This window comes from Squalius cephalus (genome assembly GCF_949319135.1).
Source record: "Squalius cephalus genome assembly, chromosome: 1".
Classification (NCBI taxonomy): domain Eukaryota; kingdom Metazoa; phylum Chordata; class Actinopteri; order Cypriniformes; family Leuciscidae; genus Squalius; species Squalius cephalus.
In genome coordinates this window covers 31,092,595-31,107,046 of record NC_137122.1, presented here as the reverse complement: position 1 = coordinate 31,107,046, position 14,452 = coordinate 31,092,595, and the positions used below count along the sequence as shown (strand labels likewise).

Below are 14,452 nucleotides of genomic sequence, written 5' to 3'. Positions count from 1 at the left end.
ATATAAATTATATTGTTAGATATAACAATATAATTATATTGTTGTATTGCATGTAGACTTTTCCAGAAGTGAGAAAAGTAATGAAAAAATTTGTAAGCAACTGTTTTCATGTCAATATACATATTTACATTAAATAAAAAAATCTATGAATTTTTTTAATTAAATCAAAATTCTATGAATTTAGACATAGCCTATACATACTGTAGTGGATGAGCTTGATCACTTTTCCTCTTTTAATGACAGCAAGGAGTGTTGTAGATGCACAATAATTCATCTTTATTCTAAACTGCACATCTTATGTTATGAGAACATACTTTTTAGTGAGAACAATGGTCAATATTCCACACTTATTTCGATATTAAGGTGGATACTGCTAGATTCGGTGGTCAAATGGTCCATTGTCCGGTATCAATGAATACAAGGACCAATGATAATAGCTTACTGTACAACCACAGCTGCATAGAAGTGCTATTGATGTGTGAAGGCATCTCCACAACATTATGAATAATGCTACTGTCTTTGAAAATGGTAAGATTTGCACATTTCCTTTTTAAAACACTTTGTGATACGCCAGCCCGTTCTCATCCCAAGTCGTCATATACTGACGCTTTCAAAATTTCTTCAATATCCGACGCACAAAGCACCCTTTAGCGTCCATATGAGACGCATAACCCTACCACAGACCTAAACCTACCCATAACCGAAGCGTCTCATATTGACGCTAAGGGTGCTTTGTGCGTCGGATATTGACGAACTTTCGAAAGCGTCAGTTATATGACGCCTAAACCTACCCATAACCGAAGCGTCTCATATGGACGCTAAAGGGTGCTTTGTGCGTCGGATATTGAAGAATGTTTGAAAGTGACGATTTGGGGATGAGAATGCGTTTTGCAGCCGCCGCAGAGTCAGACAATTACAGTATATTCACACTGCAATATATAGGCTTATTCGTTTTTACACTAAAATAGCTAACACCTTATCATAAAACTTCATAAAGTTACTTTAATTTGAATTGTTTAAAACAGTCAAAATATTTTTTGGCCAGCGGAAATGAATGAGATCAACTCTATTCTAATATACAGTGCCTTGCGAAATTATTCATACCCCTTCATTTTTTTTCCACATTTTGTTTTGTTGCAGCCTTATGTTAAACTGCTTTAAATTACTTTTTTTTTCCATATCAATCTACGTCTCAAACACCATAATGACAAAGCACAAAACAGGTTTGTAACAACTTTGCAAATTTATTAGAAATAAAAAACTGAAAAGATCCCGCTGCATAAGTATGTAAAAAGTACCCTTTTCTGGGACACTGGAAATTTATCTCAGGAGCATCCATATTGCTTCTCGATGTTCCTACACTTGGAGTGAAGTTAAACTGTGGCAAATTCATTTGAATGAGTCTGATTTAGAAAGGCACACACCTCTCAGAAAAGGTCTAACAGCTGAAAATGCATATCAGAGCAAAAACCAAGATAACTGCCTGTAGAGCTCAGTGACAGACTTGCGTTAAGGCAATGATCTAGGGAAGAGTTCAGAAACAAATCTGCTGCATTGAAGGTTGACAGAAGCATTATCCATAATGGAAGACGATTGGAACAACTAGGACTCTAGAAAATGTCCAAGCTGACAGAGCTGACAGTGCACACACCTGAAGGCTCCAGACACTCAAACTGCCTGAACATCTGCTTTTATAGTGGTGCTCACTTCCTGGTCATCCGTTAATTCCTATGTTAACAGTGTCCTAACTTTGTCACACGTCTTTTGGTTTTATTTTTGATAAATAAATAATGACACGGTGTGATATGTTGTGGTAGTATTCATCTGGGGTTTTAATTTCCAAATTTGAAGACCTGCAAATAGTAGGCCTTTTTTTTTTTTTTTCTAATACAGAAGTGGTGACCCAAACAGCCTGCTTACAAACTTTCTTCAAATTATCTTCCCTTGTGTCGGGCAGAACAAATAAATTCATACAAGTTTGGAACTACTCGAGGGAGAGTAAATGATGACAGAATTTTCATTTTTAGGTAACTATTCCTTTAAGTCAGTCCCAGACTAAAATGCATGTTTGAGCCGTCTCAACTGAAAATATCTTGCATCTTAAAATACGTCAGTGTCATAGTTCTATATCAAGATACAGTAATGTTTCATTCTTGTAAAAGTTGCCTAAATATCTTAATTTAACTAAGGCCTAGTCCTGGCTTAAGCTCAGTAACGTCTATGAAACCGGGCCTAAGCATTTTCACATTAAGTGCTTTTAAGAGAGTTCCACATGGCTGCAGGGGATGTTGGGTTCAGTATAGTGACAGTATTTGGCTTGTGTATCCGACTGTTTTACAGGAGCAGGAGGGTACAGTCATACCCCTGGTTTCACAGACAGGGCTTAAGACTAGTCCTAGACTAAAATGTAAGTCTGAGCTGTTTCCACTGAAATAAACTTGCACTGACTGATCTTAAAAATATATCAGTGCCTTTTTAGTTTTAAGATGCACATCGGTAATGTTTTTTTCTAAGCATGTTTATAAAAATTACTTAAATGTCCTAATTGATCTATGGTCTAATCCTGGCTTAGTCTAAGCCCTGTCTGTGAAACCGGGCCATTGTGTTATTGAGGTGTTCTGCAGGGCCCATGTCATTAAATATAAAAACAATATTTTGTGTCCATAAAATGTATAGTTTAAATTGATTTAAATCTATTTAAATTTTGGTATTCAGCATAACATTTAAAAATACAAATTTGAATAAAAATAAAATCCAACTTTTTTTTCCAATTTTGAAAAAGGAATGTATGCAAAAGATCACAGATCTCATTGCCTTGTTTTGGATCAGGCATAAAACATAATCAGAGCTGGGCAGTATTTCAAATACATTTATTTGAAATGCAAATTTCTATTTTGTTTTTAAATGCTTTTGCGTGTAAATAGGCCTATATTTAATCTTGGTATTTACATGTATTTTAAATATGCTTCAACTTGTAATTTGTAGCTTTTAAGTATCTTTAGAAAAATGTCATTTGTATTTAAATACATTTAATCTTTTTTATTTTGACAATACAAAAATAGTAAGTTTAAATGTATTTAAATTAAAATAAGTTATTTAAAAACAAAATAGTATTTTGTATTTTAAATACATATATTTGAAATGCTACTAATCCCTGAACATAATCAACTTGCCAATGTAAGGGTGTAAACAAAAGAGCACCGACGACAGAGCGTCAGTAGCCTAGCTGCCTGATGGAAATCTCCAGAAGTGTGTGTTCACCGGACATAGCCAGTCCCCATCGCGACCACCCCTCCCCCTCTCGTCTGCGATCGCGCGGCAGCCATCTTTATTCATAACTAGCTGAAGTGCGCGGAATCAATTACCAGCCATTTTGAGACGACGACGACGCGGACAACATCTACGGACGCATCATGGACAAATTAAGGTAAGACTTGTAATAGAAAAATTAATATCATGGTAAATTTGAATTCTGTTTATAGTCGTACTATGATGAGGTAGATCATTAAACAGAGTAAAGTACTGCTTCTAATTAAGGTGTCATTAGGCAATTAGCCGGGCCAAGGTTATAACTAACAAGCGTGTTGGTTTGTGGTAATTTACGTTCGGATTTGCATGATTATTCGGTAAAATAATAGTTTTAGGCAGCAATGTACCGTGGTAAAGTTAGTTTGATGTTTGACATTCATTAGACATTCGGTTTCATACCAATTAAACTGTTTGCGGCCTTTATGTTTTTAGCTCAAATTTAGTAAGATGGACATAACGTTAAATATATGTCCTTTATGTTGCACAAGGCTTAATTAAAAATAAATAAATAAATTAACCTTAATTATTAATTTATAATAATTTTACACTTTTTAATGTATGAAATAGCCTAATATAACTTCACTAGCACCTTTTGAGATAAAGGTATCAAATCAACTGTAAAAATCTCTAAATATTATCTCCTGTCATGCACAAGGCTTATTTGTTCAGAAAATCCCTTTATTGTTTTTATGCAGTACTGAAACTATTTTTGATGTTTAATATAGGCTACGTTACCCACTTAAATTCATTAAACTCTGACACCGTTTGAGATAAAGGTATCAAATAACTGTAAAAATCTCTAAATATTATCACCTGTCATGCACAAGACTTGTTTTTTTTTTCAGAATCCTTTATTGTTTTTATATACAGTACTGAAACTGTATTTTTGATGTTTAATATTCTGTACCCACTTAATTTCATTAAACTCTGACACAGTTTGAAATAAAGGTTTCAAAACAACAATTCAAATGAAATAAAATAAAATAAAAATATAATACAACAATAAGAAAGGTAAAAATTGCAATTACAAAATATGATTACAAATATACTAATATGGAATTTTCACTTTATTGCTACATTCAGGCCAAAATTGGTGAATTTATTGGATTTAAATGGGTTACATGTATGTGAAGAGCTGAGATGCAAAAGCTTCTAAGTGTTCTATTTTTTTTTTTTATTAATTTAAATTACATTTATTTATTAGGCTCCTACACTCTCACATAAAAGGTACAGAGCTGTCACTGAGGCATACCTTTATGTATAAAAGTAACAAAAAAAAAAAGTACAAACATTATTTTATAATTTATCAACTGTAAAAATTACTTTATATTTTAAGTGGGCACAGTATGTTAAATATCAAAAATACAGATTCAGAACTGTATATAAAAACAAAGGAATATTCTGAAAAAAAAAAAAAAACAAGCTTTGTGCATGACAGGGGATAATATTTAGAGCTTTTTACAGTTGATTTGATACCTTTATCTCAAAAGGAGCTGTCTGTTGTTTAATTAATTCATATTATTTTATACATTAAAAGTTGTAAAATTATTATAAAACCCATAAAGTGCTAATTCCAAAAACAGAGTCTTGTGCATTTACAGGGAAGTTTTTCTGAACATTTTAGTATTGGTTTTATAGTATAATATCATGTAGTTTAATTGTTTAATTAAGTTAGATGGTTAATTCTTTTTTTTTTTTTTTTTTTTTTGAAATTAAGCCTTGTGCAACATAAAGGACATATATTTATGTCCATCTGACTAAATTTGAGCTAAAAACATAAAGGCCGCAAACAGTTTAATTGGTATGAAACCGAATGTCTAATGAATGTCAAACATCAAGCTAACTTTACCGCGGTCATGTACCGAGTACATAAATGTTAGTGCAGTCTGACCGTACTGTAATAGGTCTATTTGAAAAGATTAACCTGAAGGCACATCTGTGCGTATGTGCACATGTGGCCTAATTGTGAGTTAATGAGGTGTACAGTATGTGTTAACGATTTTATTTTGCCTTTGGCACAGACCAGATAAACCCAACCGAAGCAACAGCAGGTTTGAGCGTCGCATCACGAGACTGAGAAAGCATCATGATGAGTGTGCCAGGAGACAAACAGCTAGACAGAAGGTGATTTTAATTGATTAATCTTATTTTTAATTTACCTACTTTTACATTTCATGTATGGAAGTAGCCTAAATCATTGGACACATTAGTCTGTATAATATTGCGGTTAAGTTGTTCACGTCGTATTGTTAAGAAATTTTGTTCATATGTAAAATATTTTGTTTTTGATTATATGAACATATGTACAAAACTATTGTCGACATAGCTTTAAGACAGACAATTAAATATCAAATAAAATCATATATCACGTCCACTATACACTTCTTAAAGCATGTGAAGCTGCAAAGTGAAACTAAATTATTTGTATGATTACAGTTGTGCTTTCAATTCTTATTTCAGGCAAAAGAAACATCAAGTGTTTGTCCCACCATGCCCTCCCAGGCCCCAGACGATCAGGTCCCATCTCCCCTCAAGCAGGACATACTTAACTTACAACAGATGTGTGAAACAGGATCCTTGGTAAAACACTTATTTATGTATTTTTTAATTCAAAGTTATCGTAAGAATTTGACAACTGACTATTTCTGTTAACCTGAACAGGCGGATTCAAAGGAAAATCCAGACAGTTCTGTGTCTTCAGATGTTCCCAAGCTCCTAGCCAAACAATCACTGTTTACAAAGAAATCAGTGGTAAGTGTTCATTTCATAATGCCCCTTTTCCGCTCCTGCTGGAGATGACACCACCGATACACACCGTAAAGCAAACATCAGTTTGGTTGCGCTTTATCTGACAGTGGCCTGTGATACAGGAAACTCAATTAAATTAACATTTGTTTTTCTTTTAATATAAAACATTACGTAGTATATGTTTAATATGAAACCTTAGTTTCATTACATTCAGGGGTGCAAACAGCGCGCTTTTCGGCGCCTCCCGCTTTTTTCACGTCAGTTTGGGTGACTTGTGTGAATCGTGCAGATCCGAAGAGTTTTTTTTAAGGGGGGGGGATTTAACCAACAGTAATTCTGGATTGCGTCCACCAACAAGTAAATAGGAAATAAGCGAATCAGAATTTGCATCACATTTCTCTCTGCGTGGCGTGGAGTGTCCGTTTTTATGTCGGCTCTCATGTTAACTGGTTAGAGCTTGTGTTAGAGCACAATGCCTGCGTGACACACACACTTCTCGAGCCGCGCCGAAACCGTGTGCTAGAAATAGAACCGCAACCGACGCCTATTTTTCACGCGACACGCAAGAGTGTTGGAAGTTTTCAGACAAAATAGAAGGCGCAAATACATATTAATAAATTACATTTTGATGCTTGAAAGTCTCTCGGTTTTGACAAATGCATATATAATTGTAATTTAAAAAATAGGCCTAATTATCGATTTTCAAATATTGCCCGTCAGCCTATTTTGCCGTCAATACTGCCGACGTTGTCTTTGCTGTATCAGGATATATTATGTTTAACATCCAAATGTGGATGGTCTGTCGGCGCACAGAGCCACGCAGTCGCAGACAGCACGTGAAGTTCGTGAACACCGAATTCCCTTTTCTTTCTTATCTATTTGTGTTTGAACAGACATGTGTGCACGAAAAAATAAGCCAGTGTCCGTCTCAACGAGTTTCCCCGTAAACGCAGTCAAAATAAAACGGATGCGTGTCATTACCATAGACTGGTCATTACCGGTATTAGATACGTGCATTCGTCTTAAAGGGACAGCACCCAATATACCTGCAGCTGTTTGTGTCACCAAAGTTAATCAAACAACAAAAGAGAAAGAGAAAAATCACGTTTTGTCAAAAGATAAACTGTATTAATACTTAATACAGTTAATTTACCTGAAAAACATTTCTCGTGTATTTGTGTTTTATTGTATTTATATTTGTATTTTGTTTATTAGTTTCTATGCAGATGCACTAGGCCTACCCTACACAATTACCCCAATCATCCTAGAATTATTAATTCTTTACAAAAAGAGCTATTCAAATCATCAGGTGAAATTATTTTCAGGAAGTAGCAGTAAAGCAAGAAGAAGAAGTGCAAGAAGTTTTTCTAAATTTCATTTGACTCTATGTGCCTATAGGGGTGGGTTGGGGATGGTGGCAATGTAGTATCAATGGATATTTGCCGCGGGACGAGGGCTTCGATTACCTCTGTCTTTTTTGACCATACATGTGTTTGCACCCCTGTACATTAGTGTTGTTAATTTGTAACTTGCTCTTATTCAATATTTAAAATTCAATATCATAAAGACAACTGTTGAACTGAACTAAAAATCATTCCATTGCAATTCTCTCTTCAACAAATCAATTTATTTATTGATTCTGAGCTTGGTTTTAAAAACTGAGTTAGCTTTAGAAAACACTTGTATTCTGCTTGCTTTTAATTCCTTACGCACATGCGTCACTCAAACCATTTAAAAAAATAAATAAATACAATGTAATGCTTTATAAACACAAATTTATGTTGTGTAACGTGCATGTTTATTTACATTGAGAAGGGCATGCTACAGAGTACAGAATTTATGAAAAGTCACAAAAGTCTATGAAAAAAAAAAGCAAACCTTTAAATAAATTGAGCTTACTTAATCACAGACTACTGTAAGATAAAGCACAACCAAACTAATGTGTTTATGGTGCTTGTTGTCTCTGGCAAAGATGGGGCTTGAATAGACAATATTGTAAGATATCACAGTCAATAAAATATGTTTTACATATCACACAGCCATACATCGCAGTACTTGCTTTTTTGTTATATTTATTGATTTTTAATTTGTTGCAATTCAACTTGACTAGCAGTTATGTTTTTATGTCCTATCCCTTTTATATTGTTTAATTTTCCTCTAAAGCAAAAGCAGCAATACTTAAGATACAGTTTTCTTGCAACAAGTTAAGAATGAGTAATATCAGTGAAGTGGGTAAAAAAGTGGGTGTCCCCACATGTAAACTTAGTCAGAGATGGAACATTGCTGTATAAAAATATATTTGATTATATGTATGTTTGTCCAGGACACGGACAGTGATGCAGATACAGTGATACTAGAAGTGCCCAGTTCTTCTGTTTCACCAAGAGCCTGTGATATCCCAGAGTTAAAGAGGAGTGACAGCACATTTGTAAGTTTCTTATCTAACATGCGTGTGCTGATCATTTTGTCTTAAGTTTACATTTAGTCTACAGTATCAGTTGTATTGCTGAGGTTGTTAATGGTCTCATTTATTATCATGTCTATGAGCATTTATATGCATAAGGTCCTTTTTGTCAAAGCTTAAACATAACATTAAGTACATGGCAATTTCAAAGAATAAAGAGTTTAATTTGAAGAGTTAAGTTACTTGAAGTAACTTACTACTTAGAGATGAATTAGTAAAGTAGTTTTTTTTTCAGTTGTTTTAATGTTTCTTTATTGCAAAGTGGAATTTTTGGATTAATAATAGGAATTTCTCCATTTATAATACTGGGGAGTAGGTTTTTGGTACCAGTTTTCTCAAGGTACACAGGGCGAGTTTATATTCAGTCTTTGGTGTTTATTAAGCTTATAATTGTTAACCTTTTAATAAATCCATAAACTAGATGAGGTAACATAAACGTGCAACTGAAACAATATTGTGTGAATTTATGCTTATTAATACTTATTATAAATTTGGTATTTACAGCTTACAAAGAGCTCACTAAACCTCAGATCCACTTCAGATGAAAGCAGCATTGACAGCGGAGACGAATATGTCCCTAATTCAGAGACAGATTCAGAAGAATATGAGAGTCTTTCTGACAATATTGATAATGCAGACAAAGAATGTTCTCAACTTGGAGATAAGGAGACAACGGCTAATCTAGACAGTAACAGCGGTAGTGAGGTTTCAGTGATGAAATTAAAAAAGACTGCATATGGCCAAAGAATGTACAACAAAAAGCAGTATTGCTTTTACTGCTCCAAACCATTCTGTAAAATGGCAAGACACTTGGCCCAAGTTCATAAGAACGAAGTGGATGTAGCAAAAGCTCTTTCTTACCCAAAGGGGTCTAAAGAAAGGAGGATCAATCTGGACCTTTTGAGGAACAAAGGGAACCGTGCACACAACACAGATGTTCTTAAATCTGGTAAAGGAGTGTTGGTGCCCCGTCAACAATCCAGTGCGAAACAAGTTAATGTGAAGGACTACATGCACTGTTTAAACTGCCAAGGGCTGTTCAGGAGAAAAGCACTTTGGAGGCATATGTCAAGGTGCAACTTGGCCAGGAAGTGCCAGGTCACAAAACCAGGTAAATCCAGAGTTCAGGCACTCTGTGCTTATGCTGAGCCTGTTCCTGAAGGAGTAGCAAAAAAACTATGGAAGCTGATCAGTGACATGAAGCAAGATGAAGTAACATGTGCTGTTAAAAGTGATACGTGCATCATCAAATTTGGAGAACACCTGTGTAACAAGATGGGCAACGACAAAACCAAGCACGAATACATTAGAACTAAAATGCGCGAGGCTGGTAGGCTGTTGGTCAGTGCGAGGAAAATGGGAAAGCTGCAGAGTATAAAAGACTTTTTCATACCTGCAAACTTCCATCACGTTATCAAGGCCGTTAAAGAGACATCAGGATTCAGAGATGAAGATGAGGTCTTTGGAATTCCATCTTTGGCGTTAAAACTGGGGCACAACCTAAAGAAAATGTCCGATATTGCAGAATGTGAAGCAATGATCGCAGGAGATGAAAACGATGTAAAAAATGTCAAAATGTTTCAGCACATGTATTCGACAAAATGGAATGAATTGGTGTCTGCCTCAGCCTTGAAGACGCTTAACGAAGCAAAGTGGAACTCTCCTGAACTTCTCCCTTTTACAGAGGATGTTAAAAAAATGCACATGTATCTCAGCAATCAAACTGAACTATACAAAGAAAACCTCAAACTTGAAAAAAGTCAGAAGAACTGGACAAAGCTTGCCCAAGTAACTCTGTGTGATGTAATTGTGTTTAATCGAAGGAGAGCAGGAGAAGTTTCGAAAATGAGGCTGAATTCATATCTTCTCCGAAACACATCTGATTTACATTCAGATGTCGCTGATGCTTTATCTGCAGTTGAGCAGAAGCTCTGTCAACATTTCCAGCGCGTCGAAATAAGAGGCAAGCGTGACAGAAAGGTGCCAATACTCCTGACCCCAAGTATGCTGGATTCCATGGAGCTACTTGTGAAGAGTCGTCAAGCCTGTGGCGTACTGGATGAAAATTTCTTTTTTTTCGCCATACCCATGACTGAGACATCATACTACAAAGGCACAGATTGCATCAGAAAGGTTGCCCATCAGTGTGGAGCCAAACATCCAAAGACTTTATCATCCACAAAGCTGCGAAAACACATTGCAACACTCTCTAAAGTCCTGAATCTGAAAGATACTGAGTTGGACCAATTAGCGGATTTCATGGGACATGATATAAGGATCCATAGAAAGTTTTACCGGTTACCTGAAGGAACGTTACAACTTGCAAAGATCAGCAAGGTGCTGATGGCCCTTGAACAGGGAAGAGTATCAGAATTCAAGGGGAAAAACCTTGATGAAATGAACATTGATCCTAATGGTAAGAAAACATGACATTGTTGCTCCTACACATTTTATATTGCCACTGTTTAGTTCCATTACAAAGAAGCATGGAAACAAATGCTTTTCTACATTATTTTCTTTTTTGCAGAGAAAGTGAATGTAGAAACTGAAGCTTCTGAAAGTGAGGATGAAGAAAGTGAGAGTGAAATGCCACCGCCAAAAAAGCGCCATCAGTCCTCTTTAACATCCATAGGTAAGGTCATCTGTGATTTGATGTGAATTCCTTCATTTACCACAAGTGACATATTACGTTTGTGTTTTGGTTGGGTTTAATAATAAGTATTTAGATTTTGCTATTTGTATTATAAAGTATCTGTGGCTGTCCCTGATATGCTTATGTGACCTAAAACAGGTCTGCAGTCACCTGACTCACAAAGCAGGTAAGGAACTTGGTGTAATTCTCACCAAAGCTGTGCCACTGAATGTTTAATGGTCACACCTCTAAACATGGTTTCATTCAGTTCACTGTATGCCTCCTAGAACAGTCTTGTTCCACCACTAATGGTTAATTTCTGCTGCATCCTGTCTAGGGTTGGGTATCGTTTGAATTTTATCGATTCCGAATCTACTTATCGATTTCCAGTTTAGTAAAAAAACAACCACAAAAGTCAAACATTAATATATCACACATGTTTATTTTCAGTGCTTGCTTGCAACATATTATTTTATTACAGGGGTTCTCAACTTTTTATACCAGGGGCCCCCCTTCTTTTCAGGTAAATTTTGCAAGGCCCCCTATGCCTGACATTTCCTCTAAAGGTGTTTATTTTTTAACCTTTTTTATTAACTAAAACATTTGTTTTGCCTTTTTATTTTTCTCCTGCATGTTATAAAAAAAAAATCAAACAGACTTTAAATTAAAGCTATACTTTTGAATTTAAAAGAAAACCCTCTGCTCTAACTTTTTAACATGTATATCCATACACAGATTTTAAGCACCTAAATTATTTAATTCAGACATTCTTCACAACTTCATAGTACTCTTTCTTAAGTGACTGAATATCTACTGTTTGTATTTATTATAAAATAAACAATGAAAAATACAGTAAATACATTATAAATCTGTTTATGATATGTGCATAAACACCACTGACCCTTACAAGATCCACCTCTATGGGTGAGCATCCATTATAAAATGCGATTTATCTTGTAGACTGATGTTTGCATTACCACATAAGGTCCTGGCAGATCACTAGATGAAAAAATGCACCCAGGAATCGAAACGAGGAATCGAAATTTTATTTTTATAATAAGTATCCGATTCTTTATCTTAAGTATCCGATTTCAGAATCGGAATCGATTTTCGATTCCCAACCCTAATCCTGTCTCCCACCCACTTCTCACTGGTCACCTCTGCTCTACACTGGGCTCTGGACAGAGCTATGTGTGGACAGACTGTCCTCTATTCACCAAACCTGCTCACTCAACCAGCCTCACCCATGGGTGATTGGCACCATCTGAAAGTAGTAATTGCTGTTTTTTTTTTCTTGACTGAAAAAAAGGGCAACCGTTAGTAACTAGTTCCCTGCTCATCACTTCCATCATTTGCTCACTGATTTGTGCCCATCCTACTGCATGTCCTCTGGACCCCATTCTTACTAGCCATAACTTTTACCATTGTGACAACAATCACACGTGATGTTTCACTTTTTTCTGGAACATTTCCTACAGCATTCAAGCAGGCTTTGGCAACTCCCCTGCTCAAAACCTTTCCTTAGTTCTTTTAAAGTTGAGAAGATAATGTCGGGGGTCACTATCCCATTGTCTGATGCTAATAATGGTGTAAAGTTCTTAAGTCTTATTTTCTTCCCTTCAGAGAAATCTTCAGTTGGCAGCAAGTCTTCGAGTCATCAGGCCCCTTCATTATCTACAGGTAAAGTCAAACCTTTTCTTTTGGAACCTTTTCTTTTCAATAATGATGATTAATAATCATCATTATTGAAGCTTTTGTTTACAGTGTAGCAAAATTTTGAAATGGTTATTTGTTTTATCTTCCAGAAGAATGTTCCTTCTCGGCAAAGGAGAGAGAGAGTCCTTCAAGTTCAGGTAAAGAGTTAGGACTGCACTGCTAACTTGCTCTGCTCTCTGATTGGTTAGACAGCCCAGTCTGTTGTGATTGGTTATCCACACAAATGAGTTCTAGGGTGCTTTTCATTTCTTATTTTTGCATCCTCGTTCCCTTTCCTTGCTTCCTTTCCTCGCGAGAGAAGGATTTAAGGAAAGGAAATGAGGACGGAGGAATCAAAGGAGGAATATTGGAATATTCTTGACCACTCAAGCGTCACTTCAAAGCGTCATCAGCTGCGCTAATGGGATCTGCCCATATGTTGTTAAAGTTAGTTATTTAAGGCATTCATAATAATTATTAACAAAGCAAGATGCACAGTTTAAATATATGACATTATTTACACTGCAAAGGGAAAATATAAAGGTAAATTACTATATCTGAAGGGGGAGGAGTGTGTCACGTTTAGTCGATAAAACACTTCCGCATAGGATAGACCCACGTATCCTCGCTCAAGACTCCTCAGGAAGCCTCCTCACTCCTCGATCCTCGCGGTGCAATTAGAGAATTGAGATGTCCTACAAGATGGCTGAACTCGATTGGTTTCTGGGTCATAGGATGGAGAACGGAGGACCGAGGAAACGAGGAATGATATTGACAAGCACCCATAGTGTCTGGGGCTTTAAGGTTTTGTGGGATGTCCATGCAGAACGTAGGCAGACATTATGCGAATTTGTTACCTTGTGGCCTCTGAACTTTGCGAAATAGGATTCAGTCTAAAAACGACTTAAACAGAGTCAACTTTTTCTTTATTGATGATGTGTGGTCAGTATACATTCACATACAGCTACATTACACATTTTCAAAAATCTGTGATGGAGATTGTTTTAAAGTGCTCCTGTTAATCTAGTTAAATGTACAATTTTCTTGTTATTAACCTATGTCTTGGTGACCTAGCTAGGAGCTACATTGTACAGAAAGTAAAATCTCATCGGTCTCAAGAGTAATGTCTGGTACTCCTCTACTTGGTATTGAATGCAGATGTTCTAGTGTACATTACCTCTGTTTTTTACTCTACACTCAGCCTTTTAAGGTAAGGTGAAACACTGTCTCTTGAAAGTTGAGGTAAAATTACTGTCATTTTTAGGTGTGTCAAGATGCCCAAAAAGAAAGTGGACAGAAGAGGAGGTGAAGGCAGTCGAGAACAAATTATTGGACTGCATCACATCTGGCAGGGTACCGGGGAAAAGGCAGTGTGAAGACTGCATCAGGTCAGCGCCGGTATTACTCAAACACAGAACCTGGGAATCAGTCAAGTTCTATATCAAGAACCGAATCACAGCATTCAAGAGGGAATGTGAGAAAAGAAAAAATAAATAATCATGTCTCAGGTCAGTTTTTCTTGTTCAGGAAAGTCAAGCACTAAGTGCTAAAAGATTTTTTGCTGTTTTTGTTCGAGAAATTTTTGCACTTGTATTTGTACAGTG

The 14,452-nt window shown here is 36.0% G+C and overlaps 1 protein-coding gene across 2 annotated transcripts; it reads left to right on the top strand.

The window, feature by feature from the left end:
• Nucleotides 1–201: 201 nt before the first annotated feature.
• On the top strand, nt 202–14,402 carry LOC307155386 (uncharacterized protein). Of its 2 annotated transcripts, XM_079865983.1 has the most exons (11): nt 202–3,427; nt 5,331–5,433; nt 5,770–5,889; nt 5,971–6,060; nt 8,381–8,485; nt 9,026–10,937; nt 11,049–11,153; nt 11,313–11,340; nt 12,777–12,833; nt 12,959–13,006; nt 14,113–14,353. In XM_079865983.1, exons 1-11 carry the CDS (start codon nt 3,414–3,416, stop codon nt 14,222–14,224), a joined length of 2,694 nt encoding a protein of 897 aa, XP_079722109.1. In that variant the 5' UTR covers nt 202–3,413; the 3' UTR covers nt 14,225–14,353. The 2 variants fall into 2 exon arrangements, with proteins under 2 accessions (XP_079722109.1, XP_079722108.1); XM_079865982.1 differs by lacking the exon at nt 11,313–11,340 and having other exon boundaries at nt 203–3,427; nt 14,113–14,402.
• Nucleotides 14,403–14,452: the final 50 nt, after the last annotated feature.